We start from the raw sequence: 27066 nt of genomic DNA, 5'->3' as shown, positions 1-27066 counted from the left end.
GCAGGGCCTCCCTGGAAGACGGCAAAGGCACATTTCTCTCTGAGCTCCTGCTCTATGCACTGGGCATATTGCATATCTTGTCTTGCTTAATCCACACGACAATACTCGGTAGAGATTTAATGGGATCCAGAGTGCTTTGTTGACTTAACACAATTGCAGTTTTCAGTGGCAGCTCCAGCTTTCAGCTCTAGGCATTGTGCATTTCCAGTGTGCCCCACCACAGGCTCAGCACGTGGGTGCCCAGGGGCATTCTATGGAGTCGGAGATCTGGACATCAAGGTCAAAGTCAAGTTAGAAATCAGAATGAGCTCATGAGAGTCTGAGACTACAGTCCACAATTCTGCTCAAAGGAATTCCACCGAATAGTTTCCTGGTGGACCCAGTGGCGTTTCAATGGCCCCCCTGTGTGAGATGTCTCTTTTGCCCAGGAAAGCATCTTAACGGCGTTCCTGGCCTTTGGCAGCGTGGGCGTTTGCCAGCTTCTCCATGGAGCCTTTTCTGAAGAGTGCAGTAAAGTGTAAGGGCTAAAATCAAGGGCTTTAAAGCTAGACAGGTGCTGAGTTCTGTTCTGTGACTCAGGGAATATCACTTGATTTCCATGTGCCTCAGCTGTGGAATGGAGAGGTTCTACCTCCTTCCCAGGGTTGTGGAGGTGCTTACATGAGACGTGCATGGAAAGTTCTTTGCACTCTGTGTTGAGACAGTAATTACTGAATAAATGGTTGCAATCATAGTAATAATAATCATTATACTATTATCATATTCACTCCTAGTTGCTTGAAGGAAGTATGTATTGTGTTTCTCTACTCACTACAGCACCAGCACAATGCCTTAGACATGGTAGATGCTGAGAAAATATTTGCCGAATGAATTTGTTATATAAGGGTATGCATAAAGTCTGGAGACAGAAGCAAAAAGACATAACAAAAGCTTTATTGATATGACACTACAATACACAACATGACACAATTTGTAGTATGTATCAATGTGTCGCCCCTCATTAGCAGTGCATGGCTCCATGCGTCAGACAAGATTGCAATGAACTTGGTGCATTAATGCAGCATTTCTGTCCATCCCTGCTCATATGTTGGTGCCCTGTTGCCTCACGTGGCTTTTGTTGCTGATTTCCATTGAGTCCACTTGTGCCTTTATCCTACCCCAAAATAAGTAATCAAAGGGATCGATAGATACAAAAATAAAATAATAACCTTTGTGTTCATCCTGTCCATGATCTTTTCATCTCTCCTGCCGAGGACCCCTCTCTGTGGGCTGAGGTCGTCTCTCTGCCCTCTATGATTGGTACCTTTGGGCACCTGTGGTCTCCTCTCTGAGTTTTCTCCCTTCTCTAAAGACCCCCACTCTGATCCACGTGCTCCCACCAGAACATGGAGATCGGAGCTCTTGCACGTGAGCTTTCCCTGTCCGCTTTCCCATCGTGCTCCCGGCTTGCTAGATCTCTCCTTCCTGCGGTAGGGAGCAGACTCTTCTTGTTCCTAACCTCTGAGCTCCTTTGAGACTGCCCGTGGACCCCCATCCTACCACTCAGCTGTCCCCAGAGTGCAGGGAGAGGCTCTTCGTATGTGTGCAGACACCATGTGACACGTGAGACCAGACCTCATCCAGTCTACAAGGAAGCCAGGTGATCCCTAAACATCTCGGCTCCCCTAGTTGTTCTAAAGCTAAATGTCACCTTGTGGAGGTGTGGGGATTGAGGGCCTTCAGGGCAGTGACTTGAGTTGCTGGGTCGGAACCCAGCGCCTACCAGGGCGGTGCCTACGGGAAGGCTTCTGGTGCTGACATCGCCATGACCTTCACTTCTTTGTCTCTCCGACAGGACGCCTGCCATGATCGGCTGCTCCTTCGTGGTCAATAGGAAGTTCTTCGGTGAAATCGGTCTTCTAGACCCTGGGATGGATGTGTACGGAGGAGAAAACATTGAACTTGGAATCAAGGTTTGTGACCTGGAGTCTCTCCCTCTTGATGTGTTCTTGTTTGTGAGCATAGCTGCTGAGTCCTCCTTAAGGTGTATCTAAGGCTTCTTACAGCGGATAAATGACAGAGTCATTTGCGCCACCCCTACTCCTGGGCAGGGTGCTTAAGCAGCATTGTCATCGTCACCCCTCCTTAGACGGGGAGCCTGGGCTCTCCTCTCTCTAAGGTTGGCCAATTTGCTTCCTGCTTTTGTGAATTAGCCAGAAAGTTTGGTTCCCGCCCATCTAGTTTTGTTGTCTCCTTAAATTTTTCTTTAAATTAAGTGATCTCCTTAGATTACTATTTCCATCCTATGTATTTTGATGGTTTGTGCACATCATAAGATGCCTCATAAGATGCCAGAGGAGGGAAACATGTTCCAGGGACCCTCCATTTTCTCAGAGATGCTTCTAGGGGAGGATGACGCAGGAGGCGGCCCCCGGCCCAGATCAGCTCCACCGTGATAGATTTTATATCCTGGGTTCTGCTTAAGATTTCATTGGAAAAAAAAAATAATAACTCCACTGCAAAAAAATAAAAGTTGGAAACCATTGGTGCATTACAACCTTTTCATTTTAGACTTAAGACAAATGAATCCCAGCAAAAAATGGGGAGATTCCTTAGTACCCCATGACCAAGATTCTCTGTTCGATTAAACTTCAGTCAGGCTCCTGAACCTTCCCCTGTACCTGTCTGTGTACTTCCTTGTAAAATCCAGTTTTAGCAAGAACCCCTCACCCTCGAGATCCGATCAGGTTCCTCATCCTCCACCATCGCCCGGGTGATGTCTGGTCACCCTGGCCTGTCTGCAACAAGAATCCTGCTAGGTCAGTTTAGCCAGAATCCCCCTCACCTCTGATGTTTCCTCTCAGTAATTTTCCATCCACTCACCTCACGCTGCTCCTTGGCTATAAATTTGCACCTGCCCGTGCTGTGTTCCGAGTTGAGCCCAGTCCCTCTTCCGCACTGCAAGTTCCCATTGTGTGGTCCCTGTACCTGTCACGATGGTCCTAAATAATGTCTGCCTCACTGTGCTCGAACAAGTGTCACTGCATCATTTTTCACTTTAACACCGGTAACCACTTAATGGTGGACTTGCTTCTCCTGCCTTGGCGACTTCCCCCACACTGTGACGATGCTGGAGGGGAATCCAGGCTGGGGTCTCCGTGTCCGCTGCCTCCTGTTCTGATCTCTGCATACGTGGGCCCCTGGGAGCAGGCTTGTTGGAAACAACTCGGAACACCACTGGGAGGCTGAAAGTTCATTGAATTTCTTCTGTGCTCCCCTGCTGCATTCTGGTTTTTATTCTCCCTGGGCAGGCCCTCGGTGCAGAACCCCTGCCCCTGTCAAAGCCAAGCCCGCTCTCCTGTCCGATGTCACCGGCTCATCCCTGACTGCTCAACAACTTTAAGTCGCCCCATCGGCCCCTCATCTATACTTGATCTCTCTGTGCAGAATGAGAGGCTCTGTGCCCCATCACGTCCAAGCCACACGAGCGAAGGGGACCTTGGGGACCTTCCCTGGATCCTAAAATCACTCCCTTTTAAAGACTGCAGACTCTTCTTCCTGGGCTTCCAACTCCAGGCTGGGTTGTTGCCTCGGTGGGATTTGCATGGGATTTCTTTGTAAAGCCCAGCAATTCAAAAGCCCATGATCACAGCTAACATATGTGCCATTCCTCCTTTTTAATTTAATGAAAGGAAAGATCTGGACCCACCGTGTTGATCCTTGACCTGCAACTTACATTTCCACCCTCCTCCCTTCTTCTCATTCTTCCTGGGCCTTCCTGCTTCTTTTTTCCTTAGCAATCGTCAATTCCTAACATGTGACAGAATTTATGTATTTTTATGTGTACTTTTTTTCTCTTCCTTCCCCTCGATAGAGTGCAAGCTCTGTGGGGCTCAGATCTTTGTTTGATTCACTTTCAAATCCCAAGCGTACAAAACCATGCCCGGTACGGGGCTCACAGGTCTTGGTTAGACTAGTGATGGAATGACTGTCTGGGGGATTTAAGATGCAGAGCAGGGATGGCGCAGGGTGGGTTGGGGGGTGTTGGGGAGATACGTGGAAATGGAACGAGCTGATGGCTACATGGAAGGGAAGAATGTACAAGTCTAAACAGCTTGTTCCAGGTACATATCTGGGAGAGAAAGCCCTGCCTGGAGAGAGTTGAGCTTTAATTTATTTTTAATTTTATTTTGAAAACAAGAGAGACTTGAAGATCTCTGTATGCTGCAAGAAGGAAGCCAATGAAGGGCACATCGTCCCCGGCAGAGGAGAGGGCAGCGTGGAGGGGGAAGCCCTGGCCCTGCAGAGGGGGAAGCACAGGTGGAGGGATTATCAGGGCCAGAGGGACCCTCCCAGACTTGATTGCCTCTGGGGACAACAGAGGCTGTGACAGCAGAACCCACCCTTGAGGCTCGCTAGGGAGAAGATGTTTGTCTCCCCACACTCACAAAGGCATTTGCTTTTTTTTTTTATTTGTATACTTGCAGATTTATTTGTAAGGCTTTGTTGGGATTACTGACATACAAAAGGTGTACATATTTAAGGTGGACGATGTGATGTTTTGATATACACATACTTTGTGAAATGATCACCACGATCAAGCCAAGTGACACATCCATTACCTCTGTCTACTTACTACTGTGTGTAGGGGAGGGCGATGAGATCTGTCCTCTTAGCAAATTAAAAGTACGCAAAGCAGTGGCTCACACCTGTAATCCCAGCTACTTGGGAGGCTGAGGCAGGAGGATTGTTTGAAGCCAGGAGTTCAAGACCAGCCTGGGCAACACCTGTTTCCACAAAAAATTTAAAAAATTAGCCAGGCACAGTGGTACATGCCTATAGTTCCAGCTACTTGGGAGGCTGTAGTAGGAGGATCACGTAAGCCCAGGAGTTCAAGGCTGCAATGAGCCATGATTGTGCCACTGCACTCCAGCCAGGGCAACAGAGTAAGATGCAGTCTCAAAAAAAAAAAAAAAAAAAGAAAGAAAGAAAGAAAAAGAAAAAAGAAAGAAAGAAAAGAAAAGAAAAGCATAAAATACCGCATTGCTAACTACTGCCACCATGCTATACGTTAGATCCAGAAATGACATTCACCTTGCTTTGCAGCGACCTAGCAGGAAAGGTCTGAGTGGGAGGCTCTCCAGGCTGGGCGGTGGTGGTGGTAACTCCATGGCAGGCAGGACCGTGTGACTGTTTCCCATCCCTGAGGGAGGGAGCGAGCTCATCACTTCTCCCCCTGCAGCACAGCTCTGTGCACCAAGACCCCTGTACCACCAGCTGAAGGCCCCCCGCCCCAAGCCTCTCTCCTCACTCCTTGTTGAGGGGCTGGGGGGCAGAGTCTGTCCCCAGTGATTGCACCCTGGCTGTGCCTTCTCCATAACAGCTCAGCTCCACCAGCTGCTCAGGCCATGTCTTTAGCAGAGTGTCGGATGCATCTGGGGCATGGATATCACCCTCGAGTGATTACCTGCTCTGATTGCACTCCCAGGCACACCCAGCATCCCTGCTAGAGATGTGGGGATGATTTCGCCTCTTACCTCCCGTAACCACATTGTCCTGCAAGCTGTGATCTGACTCTTGACATAAGCCTTAGTTTTCTGCTAATTTTTTTTTTTTTAAATAGAGACAGTGTCTCCCTCTGTCACCCAGGCTGCAGTGCAGTAGCATGATCATAGGTCACTGCAGCCTGGAACTCCTGAGCTCAAGCCTCCCAGTGTGCCAATTTTTAAATGGGAATTGAGCACTGTTGGTTCCAGGAAAGCCAAGGCCTGGGTTCAAGGTCTACACAGTGTTCTATGGTTCTCATGATGTGGTCCCCAACCAGCAGCATCAACATCACCTGGGAACTTGTCGCAAATGCAAATTCTTGGGCCCCATCCCAGATCTACTGAATCAGAAACTCTGGTGTGGGGTCCAGCCTCCTGTGTTTAACAAGCCCACCAGGCGATGCTGTTATGAGCCACGGGTCTGCACCTGGGCTCAGCCAGCTTCCTAGCAAATACATGCCTTGTCACAAAGGAGCACAGGTGAGAGTCCACCTCTGTCCATACCGTCCTCTGGGTGCCCCTCTGTGGCCACTGTGGGCCCACAGTGAGTCCCTTCTCCTCACTGCAGCCCGCACAGCCAGGCCCCTCTGATACCAGCATCTACTTCCTCATTACCTTCGCAGGCAGGTGTGTCAAACAGGTGACTGCAAGGTTCCTGATGACAAGGCTCCCTTTTAAATGAAATAATGTATGTAAGGTGCTTTGTCATACATACTATTCCTTCTTCTTTCATTTTGTGCTATTTTATCCTGCTCAGAGCACAAATTAGTTGAGTAACAAATTGCAATCTTAGAAAGCATCCCCACTGCTTGAAAAAAAAAAATCAGAGCTTTATGTAAACATGTACAAACACATGCTTAATTTTCATGTAGTGTACATACATACATTTACATATACAAATTTACCTATGAGAAATGACACAAAGTCCTATGCTTTAGTTAAATGGAAGCATTGTAATATGAGAACACTGCCTTTTTTTGGTGATTTTTTTTCACCCCAGAAGTAGGTTCATTTGCAATCTTTCTAACTATTCTCTGAACTTTTTTGTTATTTTTTAAATTCCATCTTCAGTAAGTAAAGATCTGCCATGAGAACAGAAAGTTCAGGAAGAAAGAATAGCAGAGTTGACTCTAAGGCTGTTGCTTGGATAAAAGTCAGCTTGCCTGTCACCAAAACAATCGATACAGTAAGGAGGAAAAAAAAGCTTTCCAGAATTGAGAAAATAAATGAGATTAGAAATTGAAAGGTTTCATCTTGTTCTGAGTAGCATTCGTCAGAAACTATTAACAAGGCATATTACAGTAATATGTCTAAATGTTAAGAGAAAAAAAAATCTCCAAGGAGAGAAGGATAGGTAGATTGCTTTTAAATGAAGTAAAATCAGATGGTTTCAGACTTGTCCAATATATCAGTCAATTTGAGAAGAAAAGGCATTCTCTTCTTCTGAACCCTTATATAAAAGGCTTGTGCCCCAGACTGCTGAGCCCTTTTGGGCAACCATTCTTAAAGGGAGATGATAGAAAGATACTTTCAGATCCTCAAACTGTCAGAAAATGTCTTAGCTTCATAAGGAACTCCAAGGACTGAATAAAAGGCAGAATTCCTGTGTGTGTGCATTGTGGTTAAAATATTTGTGAGACTAACAACCCATTCTGGAGGTAAGTCTATAAGAGGGTTTCTGGGTACTCAGGCCCAGCCCCAGGGCCTTCCACGGTACAGCCTTTGCAGGGGGTCTGTTTGCTGGGGTGCCCCAGGCTCCGCGACAGTCACCAGTAGGGCATTCAGACTCTGAGTCCATGTTGGCTGGGCTGTGTCATGGCGAATCATGGGCAAAGAACGGGTGCATTTTAATGTGGACAGGGTAAAAATAACTTTCTTAAAAAGCAGAGTTTAACCCAGATGCCTTAACTGCTGGTTGCATAGCTCACAATGTCCCTGAGGAGCTGGGATGCCATTTCGAGGACTCAGGTGAGCCCAAGCTTGGCACCCTGTCAGCTGGCCCAGCTCAGCTCACTCAAGCTCAGAGCTCTGAAGACCTGCAGGGCCTTCCACAGGCTCAGGGTCCATCCGGCAGTAGATTTGCAGTCTTGCCTCCTTCAGCGGGATTGTTTAGAAACCACTGGGCCAGGTCCTCAGGTGAACATGGCATCCGCCACTCACACTGGTCTCCTGGCCCCATCTCTTTTCTTCTTCTTTTTTTTAATAGATGTAGAAAAAGTATTTGACAAAATTCAGCAGCCTTTCATGATAAAAACCCTCAAGAAACTAGGCGTAGAAAGAACATATCTCAAAATCAGAAAAGCCATATATGACAAACCCAAAGCCAGCATCATACTGAATGGGGAAAAGTTGAAAGCATTCCTTCTAAGAACTGGAACAAGACAAGGATGCCCACTGTCACCACTTCTTTTCAACATGGCCCTGTCTCTTGTTCTTAGTTTTTCTCCCCCTCCCTATCTGCAGTTAGCTCTGACAAGGCCTGCTGAATGCCATCCCACCCACACCCCAGCCTCTCCTCTGTGGTTTTTGGAACTCATTACCCGGCACCCAGGGTAACCGGGGCAGATTCCCCCTGCCCTCTCTGTGACCCTGGCAACAAGAGCCCTGATGTCCAAAAGCATCCCATGACCTGAATTCATCACGCATTTGGAACTCTGGGGCTCAAGCTTGCTGCACCCATTGAATGCTGTGATTTGGATAATCGTCATTCCCAAAGGGAACCAGACCATCAGTTCTGTTTTGTTTTCTTGATCGTTAGACTGCATGAGTCCTTTGTTCTCCCCTCTGCTGCTGGCATTGGTCATGGTTTGATCTAAGGCCTGGTCTGAAGGAGGTCATCTTTGGCTATGTGAATGTCTTCATAGTACAGAGTTAATCTGTGATAAAGTTTGAGCAAAGTTCCTGGTCTTTTTCAGGTATAGAGTAGGCCTTGAGATGTCATAGACTAGAAGGTGCATATATGGTAGGTGGCCGACAGTTCAACTGAATGCTTTTCATCATGGAGACATAGTGAGTGCCACTCTACCCAAGCAGGCACTGCCACTGGGCACACCACAGTCAATAGATGGGATCTCTATCTCCATGAAATATATGGTCAGGCAGAAATACCATTCATTGAACAAATAATTACCAATGTGATAAATATGAAAAGACAGGATAGGGTGATGCTGTAGGAAAATATAGTAAAGAAAGACAACCTAGTCTGGGGAGTCAGAAAGAGCCTCCCTAAGGAAATGATGTTTAAGACTTTAAAAATTAGTCTAATTTAGACAGGCAGAGAAAGAGGTGTGCAAGTAAGAATACTGTAGGAAGAGAGAAAAGGACATGTACAAATTTGGAATTCTGGGGGGTAAATGTGTTCTAGGGATCTTGGAAATTCCAGGATGGCTGGAGCAGAGGAAGGGAGAGGAAAACCTGTTAGATGCAGCACTGCAAACTGGGTGGGTGTAGATTACGAGGATTTGTCAGCAAGAATTTGGCTTTTTCCTAAGGACTACTGTGTATGCTTTAGATAGATAGATGATAGATGGTAGATACACAGACAGATGACAGATAAGATAGATAAAATAGTCAGATAAGATAGATGAGATAGGTAGATAGATGACACATAAGATACATAGATGATAGATAGATAGATAAGGTAGGTAGATAGTTAAAGGATAGATAGATGATAGGTATATAACATACATAGGTAGATAGATAATACTCTCAAGTATTGATGACTTACCTCCCTTGAAGAGATTTAAGGGAAATGAGGTGATCAGACTTATTTTTGAATAAAAAGGTCATATGACTGCCAGGTGGAAAGTGGATTATGAAACTGAGGACTCTCAGATGGAAAGGTTGTTGGGAGAGGGCTTGGACTATGGTTAGGACAATGGGAGAGAAATGGACAAATTCAGAAAGTGGAAGAGACAAAACCCGGAGATTGAGTGTAAGGAGGGGATGAAGGGACTTGGGGGTTGAGGCTGAGCACGTGGGAGATGCCCGTGCTGTTCTCTGAGATGAGGAACACCATTGGAGGAGATCTGGGAGACAACAGAAAGATGATGCTTTCTGTTTTAGATATGACAGTTCTGAAGTTTCTGAAACACTCCCAGCCACCCAGGAGGCATTTGCACGTGTAGGGATTAAGCTAAGGAGCAAGGACTGAACCTGAGATAGACTTGGACATCTTGGGTGTATCGAGAAGGAAGAGGTTGCCCAGGGAAAAGAGAAGAGGGGGTAGTCCAGAAGCCCAGAGAAAAGCAACATGGCAGGTGCGGAAGGAGCAGCTGGAAAGGGAGTGAGCAGAAGTAAAACAACTGAGGAAGAGTGGTTTGTGGCAGCAGAGCAGAGTGTATGGAAGTGTCTAGAATTGGCCTCAGAAGCAGGTGTGGAGAGGAGATGGTTGACATGGGTGCCGCTCAGGAGGCGTGCTGGATAGAACACGCTGGTCCATGGAACGTGAGGCATGAATGAGAAGAGACTATTCAGGAGCCCCCAGGTTTCCCAGCAACTGAGTGGATTCGCCTAGATAGAGAACACGGGTAGAGGAGGTATGTAGGTGAGGGTGCAAGAAGTTCTGTTTTAGAATGTTGAGTTTGAGGAGTGGCAGTCCCCCGTGACCTGGCAGTGAGATAGCAAGGGAACGTAGGAACAGGATGGATCCCAGCCAAGGGCAGGACTTGGTAGAGGGGTTCCAGGATAAGTGTCAGGTGTCCACTGTTCCCCTCTGGGGACTGCAGGGCCAGGGTGCTTAGGGTGAGGGCTGACTTAAAGGCCCAGGACATGGTGATTTCTTTTATGGTTTGAGCCAGTGGGTTACAGCACATAGTTGCCATATGTGCTACACCTAAAGAATTGAAGAGTTAGGAAAATAGGATTTTTTAAAATTAAGCCCTATTCATCTTTTTTTCCCCGAAAGATATTTGGAAAAATAACTTAGTTTTTTCAAAATGTTTGCAACTTTCATGTCTCTGCTCCATACTCCAATTTCAGGCCAGGACATGGGCTTCCTAGTTCCTCATCCAGCCCTGCAGTGTCCACCTGTTACCTCCATGCACCTCCCAGGAAGAGACGGCGAGGTCCCCTTGGCCCCTCACTAGAGCCAGGTGATGAGCCTCTACCTGGAAAGATTTCCCTGCAGTGGCATCTGTTTCTCCAGCTTTCACTGCTACACAACCTACTCAGCCTCAGCGCAGAACGGTGTTTTGTTGCACATAGGAAGAGCGGGGGGAGTTCATTTAAACAGAGTGCCTGGCATTAGGTAGCAGGACCATTTTGCCATCTTTATTAAAATGTATTGCCATCCTCCTAAAGAAGAATAGCAGACTAATTAATATTAATTCATGTGGAAAGCTGAACACATGCCTACATGCATATACACACACATGCACAAAGACATGCACATGTGTGCACACACACCCCCGACACACACATGCCAACAGCTCTTCCTCAAAAACCCTTCCAAAGGACAGCCAGTAGAATAAAATGGCTTCCTTTTATAGAATTTCTAAAATTCTGTAATGTTAAATTTTACACAGGCTGGAAGTCCTACCCTGAGTAGCTTATTTTGTCTTTTCCTGTTTTTATCCCCTCCAAACAAATTAGGAAATGAAGAATTCAGTCATTACATTTTATGTTAATTTCTTTTATTTTAATTCAACATTTTGTTATGGAAAACTTGAAACATACACAAAAATAGAACAGCATAATGAATCCAAATGCACTGATCATTCAACTTTAACTAATATTAACATTTTGCTGTTTTTTTTCAGTTACTGTTCATTGGGTTTTTAAAAGCAAATCCCCAGATATCACATCATTCTATCTATAAATATTTAGAGTGCATAGCTAACATATATAGAATTTTTAAAAACATGATCTCAACTTAAAATACACTTAACAAAATCCAATACCAAGTCCATGTTTTCTCAAAAATGTTTCTCAAAATTCTGTCATATTCTCTCAAAAAAATTTTTGTTTGCAGTTGACTTGTTCAAATAAGAATCCAAACAAGGTCCACACATTGCAGCTGTTTGATGTGTCTAATCTGTAACATTCCCCCCAGCCTTATTATTTTCATGTCTTTCATTTGTTGAAGACACCAAATCATTTGTCCTATAAAATTCTGCACACTCTAGAATTAGCACGTTGATTCCTCTTGATGTCTTTAACATGTTTTCCTAATCTCCATTTTCTCTAAGCTGTGATTAGATCTAGAAGGTTAATTAGACCTTCCTTCCTTCCTTTCTCCCTTTCTGGTGAGAATGTTTTAGGTGGTGCTATAAACTTCCTATCACATGACCTCGGGAGACACATATTGTCTGGTGGTCTCACTTTTAGTGATGTTAAGATTCAATACTGGGGCCGGGCGCGGTGGCTCACGCCTGTAATCCTAGCACTCTGGGAGGCCGAGGTGGGCGGATCGTTTGAGCTCAGGAGTTCGAGACCAGCCTGAGCAAGAGCGAGACCCCATCTCTACTAAAAAAAATAGAAAGAAATTATATGGACAGCTAAAAATATATATAGAAAAAATTAGCCGGGCATGGTGGTGCATGCCTGTAATCCCAACTACTCGGGAGGCTGAGACAGGAGGATCCCTTGAGCCCAGGAGTTTGAGGTTGCTGTGAGCTAGGCTGACGCCACGGCACTCACTCTAGCCTGGGCAACAAAGTGAGACTCTGTCTCAAAAAAAAAAAAAAAAAAGATTCAATACTGGGTTCAGGTGTTGTCAGCCTGATTGAGTCATTAGAAAGTTCCCCATCAATCTTTCCCCTAATTAATGGCTTTGGCAGCCACTGATGAGCGTTGCCTACATCCATTATTTCATTAGGGCCTACAAAATGGTGATTTTTAGATCCGACATTCATTCTGCATCTATGAGCTGTAATTCTTCTATTAAAAAGAACTTTCACTCCTCAACTGTTTTAATACTCTGAAATACAGTGCGAACAAGAAAGGCAAGATAAATGCTTGATTCCTTCTTTTTATTTAAACATTTTTAGAATAATGTGTTGGTGCCATAGCAACCTCCAAAGATGACCAATGAGATTTTCTTTATTTTTTTTAGTAATATTATGGATTCAAAGTTTTAAAATATATATATATTATGTGTCTGAGTCCATTGTAGTTACTCATTTTTTGTCCATTCTATATGTGTTTTTATTAAGGCATAATTTTAAACAATCAAATGCACAGGTGGTCTTCAGTCTGATGAATTTCACAGCCGTATACCCTTATAATCACCTCCCAGAACATGGTACTGAACATTCTCATTGCCCGAGAAGGTCCTCTTTTGCCCTTTTCCTGTCTGTCCTTTCCTCTCCCCATCCCCTCTCCCACCCTGACAACCATTTTCTGATTTTTATCATCAAAGATAACTTGTGTCTGTTCTGGAATTCTACATGGATGTAATCACACCTTACGTATGCTATTGCATCTGACTGCCTTCAACTAAAGTAGTGTTTTTGAGACGCCCCATGTTGTAGTCGTGTGTATCAGCAACTCAGTCTTTGTCATTGCTGAGAAGTATTCCATTGTGTCAATATATGATGATTTGTTTATTCATTTTCCTACTGAGGGATCTTGGGTTGTTTCTAACTTGAGACTGTTATGAGCATTCATGTAAACGTCTTTTTTGGACATATATTTGATTTCTCTTGAGTAAATACCCAGGAATGGAATAGGTGGAAGATATAGAAGATGTATTTTTAAACTTTTTACGAAACTATCAACCAGGGAATCAAAGTATACCATTTCCACTCTCACCAGTCCTGTATAAGAGTTACAGGTGTTGCATGTCTTTGGCAGTATGTGGTACTATGAGAAGTTATTTTAACAAATCTAGTAGGTTCTTTTTTTGTTGTATGGTATAGTCAAAAGATACTTCTATTTATTTATTTATTTTTTATTGATACATAATATGTGTACATATTTTGGGGGTACATCCCTATAATCTGTAAAGATCAAATCAGTGTGGTTGGGATATCCATCAGTGTAAATATTTGTTTTTTTCTGTAGGCTAGAAACATTCACATTATTCTCTTGTAGCTATTTTGAACTATACAATAGATTTTTATAAACTATAGTCACCCTATTGATCTATCAAACACTAGGTCTTATTTCTTCTATCAAACTGTGTATTTTTGCCCATTAATCAACCTCTCTTCACCCCTTCCTCCACCCTATTCTTTGAAGTGGTTCATTAGTGTGGTTTTAACTTGCATTTCCTTGATGACTAATGAGCACCTTTTCTTATGCTCATAATTTGTATATCTCTTTTGCCCATTTTAAAATATTGTATTGTTTTATTTTATTGTTGATTTGTAGGGGCTCATTATATGTATTCTGGATACTAGTTCTTTTTCAGATATGTGTAGTGTGAATATTTTTGTCCAGTCTGTGGCTTGTATATGTTTTCTTCTAGATAATTTTATGGTTCTTTTACATTTAGGTCTATGATCCATAAAGACCCTGAAGAAAACACATGAGAATTTCTTTTTTTAGGACTGGTCACCCACAGGCTGTGTCCTTCATTGAGAAGCAATTTTTGGCACACAGTTGGTCTATATCCAGAGTACTTAGCATAAGAAGGCAAGCTAGTGGGTACTAAGTTTGAGAACAGTTCCCACAAATGTCATTATATTTAAATGAGAGGGATGGAGAAGCACTTGAAAGTATTAAAAGTACCTATTGTTGATTGGCACTAATCTTGTGCTTTTGAGACCAGCTTGGGCAACATAGTGAGACCCCATCTGCCCAAAAAATAAAAAAAAAACCTAGCCAAGTATGGTGGCGCACAACTGTAGTCCCAGCTACTTGGGAGGCTGAGGCAGGAGGATGGCTTGGGCTCAGGAGTTTGAGGTTATGGTGAGCTATGATAGTGCCACTGCACTCCAGCCTGGGTGACAGAGCGAGACCGTGTCTCTAAAAAAGTAAAAATAAATAAAAAAATAATAAAGTCTTATGAAGCAAGCTTGTCATCTATTGCTTGGAATATTCATTCATCCAGAGCACTTCATCCTTCCGCCGTCTGGATAACTGTGGCAGTCCTATAAATGCACAGTGACATAGTCATACAGTAGGTGCTGAGGTTGTTCTTGTGTGTAGTACACATCAAAAAACAATTCCACTTGTAATAGATACGATGTTCATAATCTTTATATAGACACGCAGATAGATATCACACTCATACACATATTTCATGTAATACACTATCTCATATATGGAGAACTGCAGTTATGTAATAAACAAAAAATGTGTTTGAAACAGCATGAAATTGGATTTCCTCATCCATAAATTGTGTTATATTTATGTCTAAGCTATAGTTCAAGAAAGAGAACTGCAATGTTGATATTTTTATAAATGGTGTCTAATGTATTTCTATTAAGGGGCGATATATTCGCTGTGCTGAAATGTATTATCATAATAGCCAAGCCATTTACTCTACCACTGGAAAGTAGGGTGGTATTCTGTTTGGAATTTCACTTGCCTGCTCCTAGCCTGCCAGATCTATTGTAAATTACTGTAGGCATCTGTGAGTTATTTTATAGGAAGCATCCATCTATTTTTACAACTCCAAAAAATCTGTCACTCTCATTCGTCTCCCTGGGAATAAAGCAATAATTTGATTCTCTATAAATGTGAACCTGAATTTACGCCGTCTTCTCCAGTTGGGACGTTAGTGATGTGCGTGATTCATGGCTCTGTGTTTCTGGGGCAGGTGACTGGAAGGTGACATCCCGGTGTGTTTGTTGTCATTTCCATTATTTCCACAGAAAAGGGGTTGGGACTCCGCCTGTCCCTATTCTATTTAGGGCATGACTGTTTTGCTCCCTGTCCATGGAAGCCTGTTGAACGCGGAACTGTAGGGACTGGACCCTGCAGCCCTGGGTCTAGCAGTCGGGTAGATGTCTGTGAACGAGCCAGGGGCGCCCTGCTGTTCTCGGCCTCCAGGGACCTTCACTGCAACTGCTCACATTTTCAGGGCTCCAGCAGGACGTGGTTGCATGTCTGGGGGCCTCTGGGGTGTTTGCAGCCTGCTGGGCAGGCCGAGGCTGTCTGTCTCGGGTGTTTCATTTTTTGGCCTGTTGGAGATGGGCTTGTCTGAGAAGTGTCTGTGTTTTATCCCCTCTTCCCTTGCTAAGATGCCAACGGGCGAGATGTCCCTTTGTCAGCTGCCTGAGGTCCTATGGGACCGATGCTGTTTGTGCCTGGAACTGTGGATGTTTCCAGGGCCGGGGAAGTGGGCAGTGGGGAGACTGAATTCACTAGAATGAAGAGGTAGGAGGCACGAGCAGGAAGGAATCAGGGCTGGAGTGTGTAGCCAAAGAATTGGAGAGCCAGGAAGAGCAGAGGGAAAACTGATGGACTGGGCCAAGCACTGCGGAGAGCACGTGGGACAGGGGGGTCTGCCTGGTGCCCAGGGCTGCCTTCCCCATGCGGTCTGCAGCACGATGCCCAGGTGGGCTGGCTGCACGTAAATGCCCGCTGAGTGGGGTAACCCGTTACTCGGCTGACACCCCACTGAGGACTCTGGATTCATGCATGGAAGTATCTCTGACATGTCTTGTTCTAGGTCCGGGTTGCTTGTGCCGGGGGCTCCCCCCGAGTGGAACCATCACCCTTGAACATCCTTTCCTAAGTGTTACATACTTACAACTACGGCCTCCATCACTGTGGAAGCTCTTTCGTAGCCCAGTGAATTTTGGATAAAGAAGCTGAATGGAAATGTGGTCGATGGATTTGCCAATTTTGAGTCTCATCTTTGCAGCCACTATGTGTGTACGTGATGGCAGCCTCTTCCAGCGGACGGCCACATGTCGCCGCGGCCTGCTTGACAGAGAATGAAACGGCACCCCATTGCACTTTTTGGTAATTAATTTCCTTCCCTTTTGAAAATCTAAAAGGGAAACACATTGTGCATTTGACAACTCCATACATTTTAAAGTATTCAGGCTCAGAAATACAATTGTGTGTTTCCTCCGTGTGACAGAAATGGAAAGAATTAAAACTTCACGTTTTTCTTGAAGCTTGCATTTGCACTTTTTTTCCAACTTTTTTTGAGGCACATTCCGATTCCATTCCTCCTACAAGAACAACCATGTAGGAGGTTACAAAGGTCCATTCTATGGATGTAAAAAGGGCCAAAGGAATGTGCAGATTTCAGTGAAAAGCTATGATTTTCTTATGTTTTTGCTCCCATTGGCACTCACACCATGTTCTCTTTCTTTACTCACTCGGAAAATTAGCTGTTTCTTTGGGTTTAGAGTGGTGATGGGAAAGTTAGGGCTCTTTTGGGGAAAAGTTATCAATGGATAACTTGGGGGGTCTGGGACAAGCTGGGGTGCACCCCCTGAGTCTGAGAACACCCAGGCAGTTTGGAGTCTCGCTCTATGGGGCAGGAGGGTGCCCTAAGGATGCTCAGGCTACCTGGAAAACCAGGATGTTGTAAGAGCCTCCGAGAAAGTTGTTAAGATGGGAAGAGAGCTAAGCCCCCACCAGGAGGGGCGGAGGCAGGATTTCTTGAGATCCAGACAAGGGAGGAATCAGATGGGCTTGAGGGGGTTGGTCAATGTTCCAGTTCCAGCTACATAACAAATAACCCAAAACTGAATGGTTTAAAATAACGGCAATCATTGTACTATCTCTCCTGTGCCTCAGGAATTCAGGCAGGAAACAGTGCATTTGGGGTTGAATTGTGGCTCCCAACAGATGTGTTGAAGTCTTAACCCCCAGTGCCTGTGAAGGTGACCTTATTCGGAAATAGGGTCTTGGCAGATGTCACCGAGTTGATATGAGGTCATTAGGGCTGGCCCTAAGCCAGTGTGTATGGCTGGTGTCCTAATAAGAAGAGGGGACGACACAAACACACAGGGAAGACGCCATGTGACAACAGAGTCAGAAATTGGAGTACTACAGCCACAAGCCCAGGAAGGCCAAGGATTGGTGGTCACCATCAGAAGTTAGGAAGAAGGCAAGGAAGGATCCCTCCGTATAGCTTTGAGAGGGATCTTGGCCCTGCTGACACTTTGAATTTGGACTTCTAATCCCCAGAGCTATGAGACAACATGTCTGTCATTTTCAGCCACCCAGCTTGTGGGACTTTGTTACAGTATCTCTAGGAAACTAATGCAGTGGGGACAGTGTGTCTCTGCTCCATGAGGTCTGGGGCCTCGGCCGGGAAGACTTAAAGGATAGGGGTTGGAGTTACCTGGCGTGTCCGTCGCATGTCTGGTGCTGGCTGTGGACCAGAACTCAGCGTGGCTGCCAGGTAGAACACCTGCATGTGGGCTCTCTCGGCACGCTAGTTTGGGCATCTTCACGGCATGGTGACTGGGTTCTAGGAGCAAGTATCCCCAAAAGAGCCAGGCAGAAATCATATCACCTTTTATGACCTGGCCTGGGAAGTCGTGTAGTGTCATTTCCACTGTAGTCACCATTCAAAGGGAGCCCTGGATCCAAGAGGAGGGCGCACAGGCCACACATCTCTATGGGAAGAGCGTGCGGGTCTCATAGAAGAGCATGTGGAACGGGAGAAGTCGCCGCAGCAAGTTTTGGGAAATACAATCTGCCTCGGCGGCGAACGCACCACGCCCAGCTTGGGAAGAGTAGACATGCCGGTTCAAGGCAGGGGCTGCGGCAGTCTGTCCTCCCTCTCTTGTCCTTTGGATTCTGCCATCTCCATTATGGGGTGTCTCTGCTCTCACAGGTGATCCTTGCAGCATTGATCTGGTCTCAAGAAGGAATTAAATTCAGTTCAAAAAACATTTCTGAGTCTTGCGTCCAAGAAAATGACGTGTCAGGCCCTGCATCAGTAGAGAGGAGGTGCTGCTGGCCTAGAGGGGTCACGGAGACCCAGGACGTGAGCAGATGAGCTGCTAAGTGTATTGCGAGGCCAGAGTGAGTGGTGCCATGTGTCGCATGGGCAGCAGAATGTTAGGGAACTGGGAGGCCAAAGAGGTTTCCTGGCAGAGGTGGTGGGATCGGCCCCATTCCAGGGTCCCCTGCAGCCAGTGCTGCCTGACTGCCTGGCTTGGCCATGTGGGCCTGTGTGTCTTCTGCCCAAGTCCTGCTCTGTGTCCCTTGGGATCCTCACCTCACTGGTGTTGGCCTTCATCTTTGTCACGATCCCCTACACCCTGCGGGGATGGCACGGTGGCGCCATTCCTTACTGTGAGGAGAGATGCAGTTTTCTAACTCAGAACACAGGAACGACCCCCATCCCAGAAGAGGCTCGTCTCCCTGATAACACAGGGCTGCCTCAAAAGCAGCAGAGCGTGTCATTAACACGCCACGCTGGCGACCGTCCCCCTCGGTCAGCAGGATGCAGTGATGCTCCCACCGCGCAGGGATGGGTCTCTCGCACGTGGAGACACAGCAGCTGTGTTGATCATTTCTCTTATCTGGATTTCGTGGTAGTTGTTTGTTTCCAGTGTAATCTGGGGTTTTGTTTGGATGTCTTTTTATGCCACATTTTATGTCTTTTTTAATTGAGTAGATTTAAGATAAAAAAGACCTAGGAGATCCATATATAGGGGAGTAAGATGTCTCAACCAACTTTCTAGAAATATTTTAACGTGGAACTAGAGATGAAAAGAATTTATGGAAATGCCTGGAGTTCCATAAGTCAGCAAATATTTATTGAGCGTCTATTAAGTGCTGGCACTCTGCCCGGCCTGGGTAGTCAAGGGTCTCTGAGTCATCCAGATGACAGTGTGTTTGGGGTCAGACATTAAGTGGCTAAGCAGATACAAATAGGCGCTCACCAATCGGGGTGGATGATCTAAGGGAAGAGTACTGGGGGGGGGGGGTGGCTAGGGCAGTGGCCAGAGATGACCTCTGTAGGGAGTGACCTTGAAGCATGACCTGAAGGCAGGAGGACACAGCCAGGCAGAGTGCAGCCCGGGGTGTTCCAGGCAGGGGGCAGGACGCATAGGGACCCCCAGGTCTGGACACAGACGGATCTGGTGAGTTCCAGGACCTGGGGAGGCCTGTGGCTGAGCAGAATGAGCTCGCGCAGCTGAGAGTGACAAAGTTGGACAGGCAGGAAGGCGCCGGATCTTGTGGGGCCTTGTAGGCCACCATGAGGCTTGGGGACTTTGTCCCAGCTTTAAGAGAAATCACCCCAGGGAGAACCACACCATCCTACGTGGGCTTAGAACAGACTTGCTTGAGGGACAAGGCCTGAGAGGACACAGGCTGGTCCGATGGCCTTGGGGACGCTCCATGTTTAAGGTCTTTGTTCTTCTTTATTTAAGAGGCTGGTGCCACCCTCTGAAGGTCAGCCTCTGCGGGTCTCCGGAGGATGACCGCTTGGGCAGGGGATGCCAGCGTGGGGGCTCACCAGGGCCTGGGAGCCCCATTGGCTGTGCAAGTGTGGTCTTAGCTGGTGCCTCGAGGAGCCGTGAGTTCGAATCTTGTTCTACCACTGCATCATTCAGGGCCATCCTAAGAAATACCCTCCCCTGCAGCAGCAGCTCTGAACCTAAAAAGTCTCCTTGTGGGGGTTGATAATAAAAGACAAGGTGGAGAAACATTGATTTATACCGAGAGCCAGTTTCTCCTGGCGGACAGGAAGCTGGAGACTGAAATGGGGACCAGACGGTGCACTGGGAAGCGCTGAGCAGGGCATTAGCAGCCAAGAAGGACCAGGGACTCGTGGTCATGGCGACAGCTGCCAGTCATCACTCCCCACCTGCCAGGCACTATGCCGCGTGATCTGAGTGCTCACAGCAACATCGTGACGTAGGTGCTCTTATTTATTTCCTGCTTTACAGATGGGAAACTGAGGCACATGCAGATAAGTAACGTGCGGAGCTGTGATAAGAAGGCAGTGACCAGAGCCGGTGCCCTTCGCCCGTGGGGGTCAGGGCTGACCTGTGTGAGCCCATCGGAGAGGGGGTTGGCACCTTTCAGGGGTAATTTTGGATCATGGATCAGTAGAGAGCAGGAACCCCGGGAAGGGAGCAGGGGGAAGACAGGAAAGAGGGGGTTAATTAGGAAGAAAACCGGGAATCGGGAAGTTACACAAGAGGGAGGCAGGGCCCGGCAGCCTGGCAAGCAGCGAATGTATCCGCCTCAGAATTTCGGTAAAGTCCTAATGTGACTTTCTCCTGGTGCCTTTGCGGGGTGCCCTCCGTCCCAGTGGCTGCGGGTGCGACTGGAGCCACGGCTGCAGATGGAGTCCTTCCGGCTGACCCTGCAAGGCTGGCCTTGCCGCCCCTCCCCACTTGCTGAGTCAACCCCTAAGCCGCCTGACTGCCCTGGGCCTGTCCCACCTGACTTCTTTCCTGTCCTAAGCTCACGATCTTTTCAGGAAGGAATTTTACAAGCATCCCTAATTAAAAAAAAAAAAAATGTGCAGAGTATTTCTCACCCAAGCTACATATCTACAAAGAGAAATAATGGAAATAATGCTATTCTGTGTCATTTTGGGGCAAACGTTACTCTCAGACCAGAACTTTTTTGCTGTTTTTGACCTCAGTCTGTGCTGAGAAGGGGTTTGAGGTTCCAGTCTGAAGGGCCTGTCGCTGGAGGGCCAGCTCCCGCCCCCAGCTTGCACCCAAAACCAGACTGACCCTCCTTGATTCGCCAGTGGTAACCCAGGGAGGAAGTAAAAGCTGCACCTTTGATGTTTCGGCTTTAAAAAAATTGCTCTAATGTGGACTAATTGGAGCATTTCAAATTAGGAATGGAATTATGATAATTGAGTCTGTGTGTTGCTGTCTCCGAGACGGTTCTTACACACAGATGAGGTTTTGCTTCTGCCTCTGTCTCTCTGCAGCTCCTGGGGGTACATCGGGCTGGAGCCCTGGGGCAGGGAGGTGCCAGGGCATTCTCAGGCTCCCAGATTAATTGTAGAGCTCTGTTGGGAGGCACCTAAAAGTTCGTGTAGTATAAACAGTGACATATCGGTGCCAGTGTCAGCTGGCCTGTGCTTGCTCCCCTCCAGCGACAAGACACTCACCACCTTCAGTCTCCTGCCACAGGACTGCTGAGGCCACTGGAAATGTGTCTTTAATGGCCAGCATAAACCAAGTACAGTGCCAAGCACTCATTGCCTTATGTCATTCTTACACCTGCCCAATGAGCCATCAGTAGTAGTAGTAGTAGTATCGCACAGGCAAGGAAGCTGAGTCACAGTGCTTGCAAATAGAGGAGCCAGGTTTTGAACTCGAGTGTGACCTCAGAAGTGTAATTCACTGCCACACAGTACTGCCCTATAATTCCTTTCCCTGGAGCTTTCACGCCGTGTTCCCTGAGGCTCATGCGGGGACACTGGTTCTGTTCACTGGAGCACTAGTTCAAGTTCTTCTGCTCAGAGTCCCCTCAGACGACAGGCCACAGTGGTGTGACCCTCGGCACCCACTCCCCCTTCGTGCAGTCCTGTCTTCTATAGGGTAAACGTACCCAGTTCCTCACCGGTCCTCTGATCTAAGGCTTTAAGCCTCCTGTGTCCAGAGCTTTCTCTCTTGTGTTGCCCAGAAAGAACATGGCCCTTCATACGGCCAAGAGCGGGGCAGGGGGCAAGGGTGTGCCCTACCCCTTGTTCTGGGCTTAAAGCCCAAGGTCCCGTTGTGCTGTGGACACAGAGGGAATCACCACGCCTGTTTTCCCACGACAAACAAATGTTCGGGGCAGTCCCTTTGGAAACAACCAGTGAAGCTACGTTGAGAAGACCGAATTCAGAGTTACCTTGAAAGCCGCCACTTTCGTCACCCTCAGACTTGGCTCGCTCTTGAATGCTGTGTATTTAAACTTGAGGAAAATTCGACTTGGTGCCCACATTCTGTTTATTCCTTCTCTTGCTCATTTATTCAATATTTACCAAGCAAAGAGCACCTACTGGGTTTGAAGCACAGTGCTAGGTTCTGGGGACATAAACAGGAAGAAGTTGTAAGTTCTGTTCTCAAAAAGAAAACCAGGAAATTAATAGCTATAATGAGGCGTGATGAGCACCATAATATTGCTGTGCCTGCCCGGGACACTCTGGGGTTACAGAAGAGGACTCCAGGGCCTGCGGGTCCAGGATCACTTCTGCCCATGCCTTAAGGACAGGGAGAAGTGACAGGGTTCCAGGGGAAGAGAGGACATGCACAGAGGAAAGAGAGGTAACTTAGCCCAAGGGGAACTTTCTAAGGTCAAGGAAGGCCAGCTGGTAGACGTCGTAGTGGACGAGGCTGACCGATGTAAGTGCTTCTAGACTGCAACTGATTCCCGCACACTCTTGCCTGTGTTCCCCACCCCACTGAGAATCCGGCGCCGTGTGGCTGGTGTGCTCAGATGGCCAGTGCTTAACACGAGGCTCTCCAGCTCTTGGCAGGGCTATCTTCTTGTGAAATTGTCCTGTCTGTCTCCCATCACCTTCTCCCTAGGGGTGTGCTGTTTGTATTGACCTGTGACAGCGTCTGATCTTATCTCATGGCAGTACAGTGACAGTACATTTCCCTTTTCACGTCTGTTAAAGTTCTCACCACAGTACCCCAGTAGCCTGATGACATAGTGTCTCCTCTCTTAGTGGACCCGGCACCCACCCTCCTCATGCTCTGCTCTCCCAGTGTGCAAGCAGTTGTATGATGGGTGGATAATTCTTGGTAGGTCTTTGGTCTCACTGAGTTTACTTCTGTTGGCTTTGGCCATCGTTAACCTGTGTTCACACCCACGCACACACTTGCACAGACCATGCACACAGGCCAGCTCGAATTCCATTTTGATTTACCTTTCTCACAGTTTTGGATCACAGGTCTCTACAACGGAATGAGATAGAGTGATACATTCAGGAAGCCACAAGCAGTATGGATGGGATATGTGGGGAATCTGAAAGAGGCTGGCCTTGCAGTGGAAAGCAAAGCCACAGAGTTACGTGGTGGTCAGAAATCAGTGGCCCGTTCCCAGTGTCTTCTCCTCTGCTGCCTGCCTTGCTACAGTACAAAGTGATAGATATCCAAGACGGTGATATGGTGCGAAGCCCATTAAAAATACTTCTAATGCTGCCTGAGAAACTGAAGAGTTTCACCATCCATTCTTTCAGCTCAGATCCCGAATTCTTGAGTTGAAAGAATGGATGATAATACAATGTGAACAATCAGAAAAAATATCTAAACCAACAAAAAAAAATGTGAGCAAACAGAAAAAAAACAGCTAAAGCCTGTGAAAACATTTTGTAACACAGAAGAATAAAGTCCTAAGAGATTAAAGGTGCATCTAAATTATCTCATCCTTGAAACCCATAGAAAAGTTGGAAACAGTTTTTACAGATTCTCAGTAAGATAGAAGAGGGCTTTATATCTATTAATCATAAACAGGGTGGCATGTGATAAAAAAGTGAAATAAAAACTGGAAGAAAACATGTACCTGCATTATGTTTTCAGTTGCACAAAAGAGCAAATCAACACTGGAGAAGATAAACAGATAAACTTAAGAAATATTTCCAAAGGAATTGCAGAAAAGATGACTGCGCTGGTCGTAAAACATGGAGATATAATCTATGAATAATCGGCGGTCCCAAAGAAAAAGAGAGAAAAGAATTCCCAGATGAAAAGAGAAAGAGAACAATCTCCTATCTCTTGATTTTCACTTTTCTCTTGGTATTCTCCACAAAGTAGAGCAAATGTGAACCAAACCCCCTTCCCTCTCTGTTGATGGTTTGCTTCCTCGGGAGACACACTGATACTTCCTAAAGAAGTATGTCAGGATAGGATAAGCTCTGCTCTGGTAACAACTTGACCCTGAACTCTCAATTGCTTAACACAAAAAAGTTAGGTCCCACTCATGTTAAGTACAGAAAGAGTGGAACGGCTCTCGGGGGCAGCTCCCTTCCAGGTGGTGACTCAGGGATCCAATCTGCTTCCCATCTGCATGACACAGGGTGCCTGTATTTTGTTTTCTCCTGGAAAATCCTGATTTATTCCTGTGAACTGACATAATCATTACAAGTGCCTTTTTCACTCCCAAAAATGTGCATGTGAGTGCATAAATTATATCATCATCTGATAGTTTCACCGTCTGGAACTGGCTTTCAGGTCACTGCAGCCGGGAAAAGACACTAGAGACTGATGTGCCAGTGGTGTTCTGAAATGCTCTGGCCCAGGAGTGATGCATGTTATTTCCGCTCACACTCACTGGAGTTACAAGGCGCCAACCAAAACAGAGTGGGCAGGACAGGGGGCATCACATGCATAGTCAGTGAGCAGTAAATATCACCACCACAATATTCTTAGTAAAAACCAAATAAAGGAAAAGTGTTCTACCAGTACATGCAGCATCAAAATAATGAAGTTCCCAAGTAGAGTCAAACAATTTTTAGTTCTGCTATTATAACTGCAGAAGGAGACCTGGTTTCCTCCACTGTCTGGCTGGGTCCATAGCAAACACCATCTCAGTTTTTTTTGCTAAAGCAATATTGTCACTGGGCACCCTGATCAAAGCCATCAGAGGATGCTCCGCCTGTCTAAGTCTTCTCACCCAGTATCTGCATTGTAGCCTTGATGTCTGTACTGAGAGATGTGCCTTTCTCTGTTTCCCTGATGTTGATTCATTTATTCTGAGTCCTTTTCCTGGACTTGCCAGATTGGATTCAGAATGAGGAAGCATTTGAAGGGCAGTCAGGTCCCAGTAGGCCTGAAAAAGGAAGTCCGGGGTCATAAATGTGCCTTTTTGTGTAGCAAGAGCTTGGAGCAGAGAGCAAAAGACTAGCCACTGGGGAGAGGAAAAGCATCAAGTGAATCAGAGTGGCCACAAGAAAGTAGAAATTCTTATTCCACCACTCCTAACACACAGCAGACTAAGGGAAAAAAAGAGAGAGAAATTATATAGCTGATATGAAAAACATAATTAAGCTTAATCAACAAACACTTATTCATCAATTATATGATGAATGTATGAACACACATAATTAATAAAGGCATGTATTTTTAGAACTTCAGTACCTCCCGAAAAGAGAATGTGAACTTCTTTTCAACTGTGTCCACCGATCAGTCACAAGAAATGATTATATACTAAGATGCAAAATTTTCATAGATCTTAAAACATAGAAATTATGCAGATCTCATTCTCTGATAATGATATAACAAAACCAAAAATTGATTCTATAGGATTAAATAAAAAGCCCCTTAATGGAAAGATGCCTTAGACATTGAAAAATGTTGCTAAATATGGGATTCTCGGGCGAAGGAGACAACCAAGAAAATCCTAACAGGCTACTAAAAAATAATACAAGTGAAAACAGCACTTGTCGGAACCTAAGGGGTGTTGCCGAAGTAATGCTCAAGGGTAAATGGACAGCTTTCAATGTGGTCGTTGTTATCACGTGGGGTTCTGGGGAAAAGGGGAGTATTCAAGGATGGCCAAAAGTCCCCTGGCTAGTGTGGCCACATGGCCTCTGAGCCTTTGTTTTTTCTTTATCTCCAGCCTCTTCCTTTCTCTCCACATCCCATTCTCCCACAGAGTCCCTCTGAGAACCCTTCAGTTTGTCTCCCAGAAACATCTACTCCCTGCTCCATTCCCACTCTCCCTTGGACCATTGTTCCCCGCCCATCCCCAGGGGTCTCCCCGCCATCTCCTCTTGCTAAAGCGGATGGAGGCCTGTTGTCCCCTCATGAGAGACGCTTGCTGCACTCTCTGCTGTCAGGCTGAAATCTGCCCTCGGCTGGACCATGTGGACCCGTCCTGCACACCTGCTTTCAAGGTCCAGCGAGGGCCGCTGACCTCTAGTTCCCGTCGTTACTCGCCGCAGCCCAGGACTCCCCCTCTGCTTCTACTTGTTGTGACACTGTGACTTAGTGGACAAATGCAGATCATCTGTCGATTTGTCTTTTTCCCAATTGCTTATCATCTGCCTTTATGAATCTCTTTGCTCCTCATCTTCCTCACTGTGCCCCTGCGTAATGCCTGGAGCACAGAAATACATGATAAATGTTTGCTAGATGACGAAGCATCCTCAGGCCCAGAGCAGTGAGACACACTCAAAAAAGCACTTCCTTGATTGTTGGCATCCATACATTAAACTCTTGGGAAAAGGGAGAAATTATGTGTTATCTGATGCCATGGAAGTGCTGAAGGAATCCAGAAAAAGAGGAAGATCATGGTGTGGAACAGCCCAGCGTGCCCTGATGTCGCTGGCTTTGAGGAATGGAAAACACGGTGACAGTCAGGGGGCTCATGGCCTGGGAGCTCTGGGCAGAGGCACATGGCCCGGCGTGGGGAGTGTGGGCACGGTGACGGGGACACCTTCGCTGGAGGGGAGACTCCCCAGTGAGGAGCACAGAAGAGGAGTTTGGATGACCACACACCTGCCACCCGGCCACAATTTGGGTGCGAGTGGCCCCATCTCTTGGCTGAAGCAATCAGCCTCACTCAGGCCAAGGCAGGTTTCTTTGTTCTTGCTCTTAGAAACCTTGCTCAGCTTGTATTAACAACGCACACTGAGTCCAAATAGAATGTTCCCCCATTGCAGAAGATTTTACTCACTGTTTGCAAACTTAGGCTAAGAGAGTAAAGGAATCTGAGGTCAGACTGGAGTTAGTGTGAATGGGAGAAACGGAATTTTCCTGAATGG

The 27066-nt window shown here is 46.3% G+C and overlaps 1 protein-coding gene across 1 annotated transcript in view; it reads left to right on the top strand.

Moving 5' to 3' along the window:
- The window catches only part of GALNT17 (polypeptide N-acetylgalactosaminyltransferase 17), a 381238-nt gene that overhangs the window by 292519 nt on the left and 61653 nt on the right, over positions 1 to 27066 (top strand). Inside the window, exon 6 of the mRNA XM_069486333.1 lies at positions 1835 to 1952. Within this exon, the coding sequence (XP_069342434.1) occupies positions 1835 to 1952 (118 nt within the window). The remainder of the gene's footprint in view (positions 1 to 1834; positions 1953 to 27066) is intronic.

This window comes from Eulemur rufifrons, chromosome 14 (assembly GCF_041146395.1).
Source record: "Eulemur rufifrons isolate Redbay chromosome 14, OSU_ERuf_1, whole genome shotgun sequence".
Lineage (NCBI taxonomy): Eukaryota > Metazoa > Chordata > Mammalia > Primates > Lemuridae > Eulemur > Eulemur rufifrons.
The sequence above is the reverse complement of the archived record's forward strand: the minus strand, read 5'-3'. Positions and strand labels throughout refer to the sequence as shown.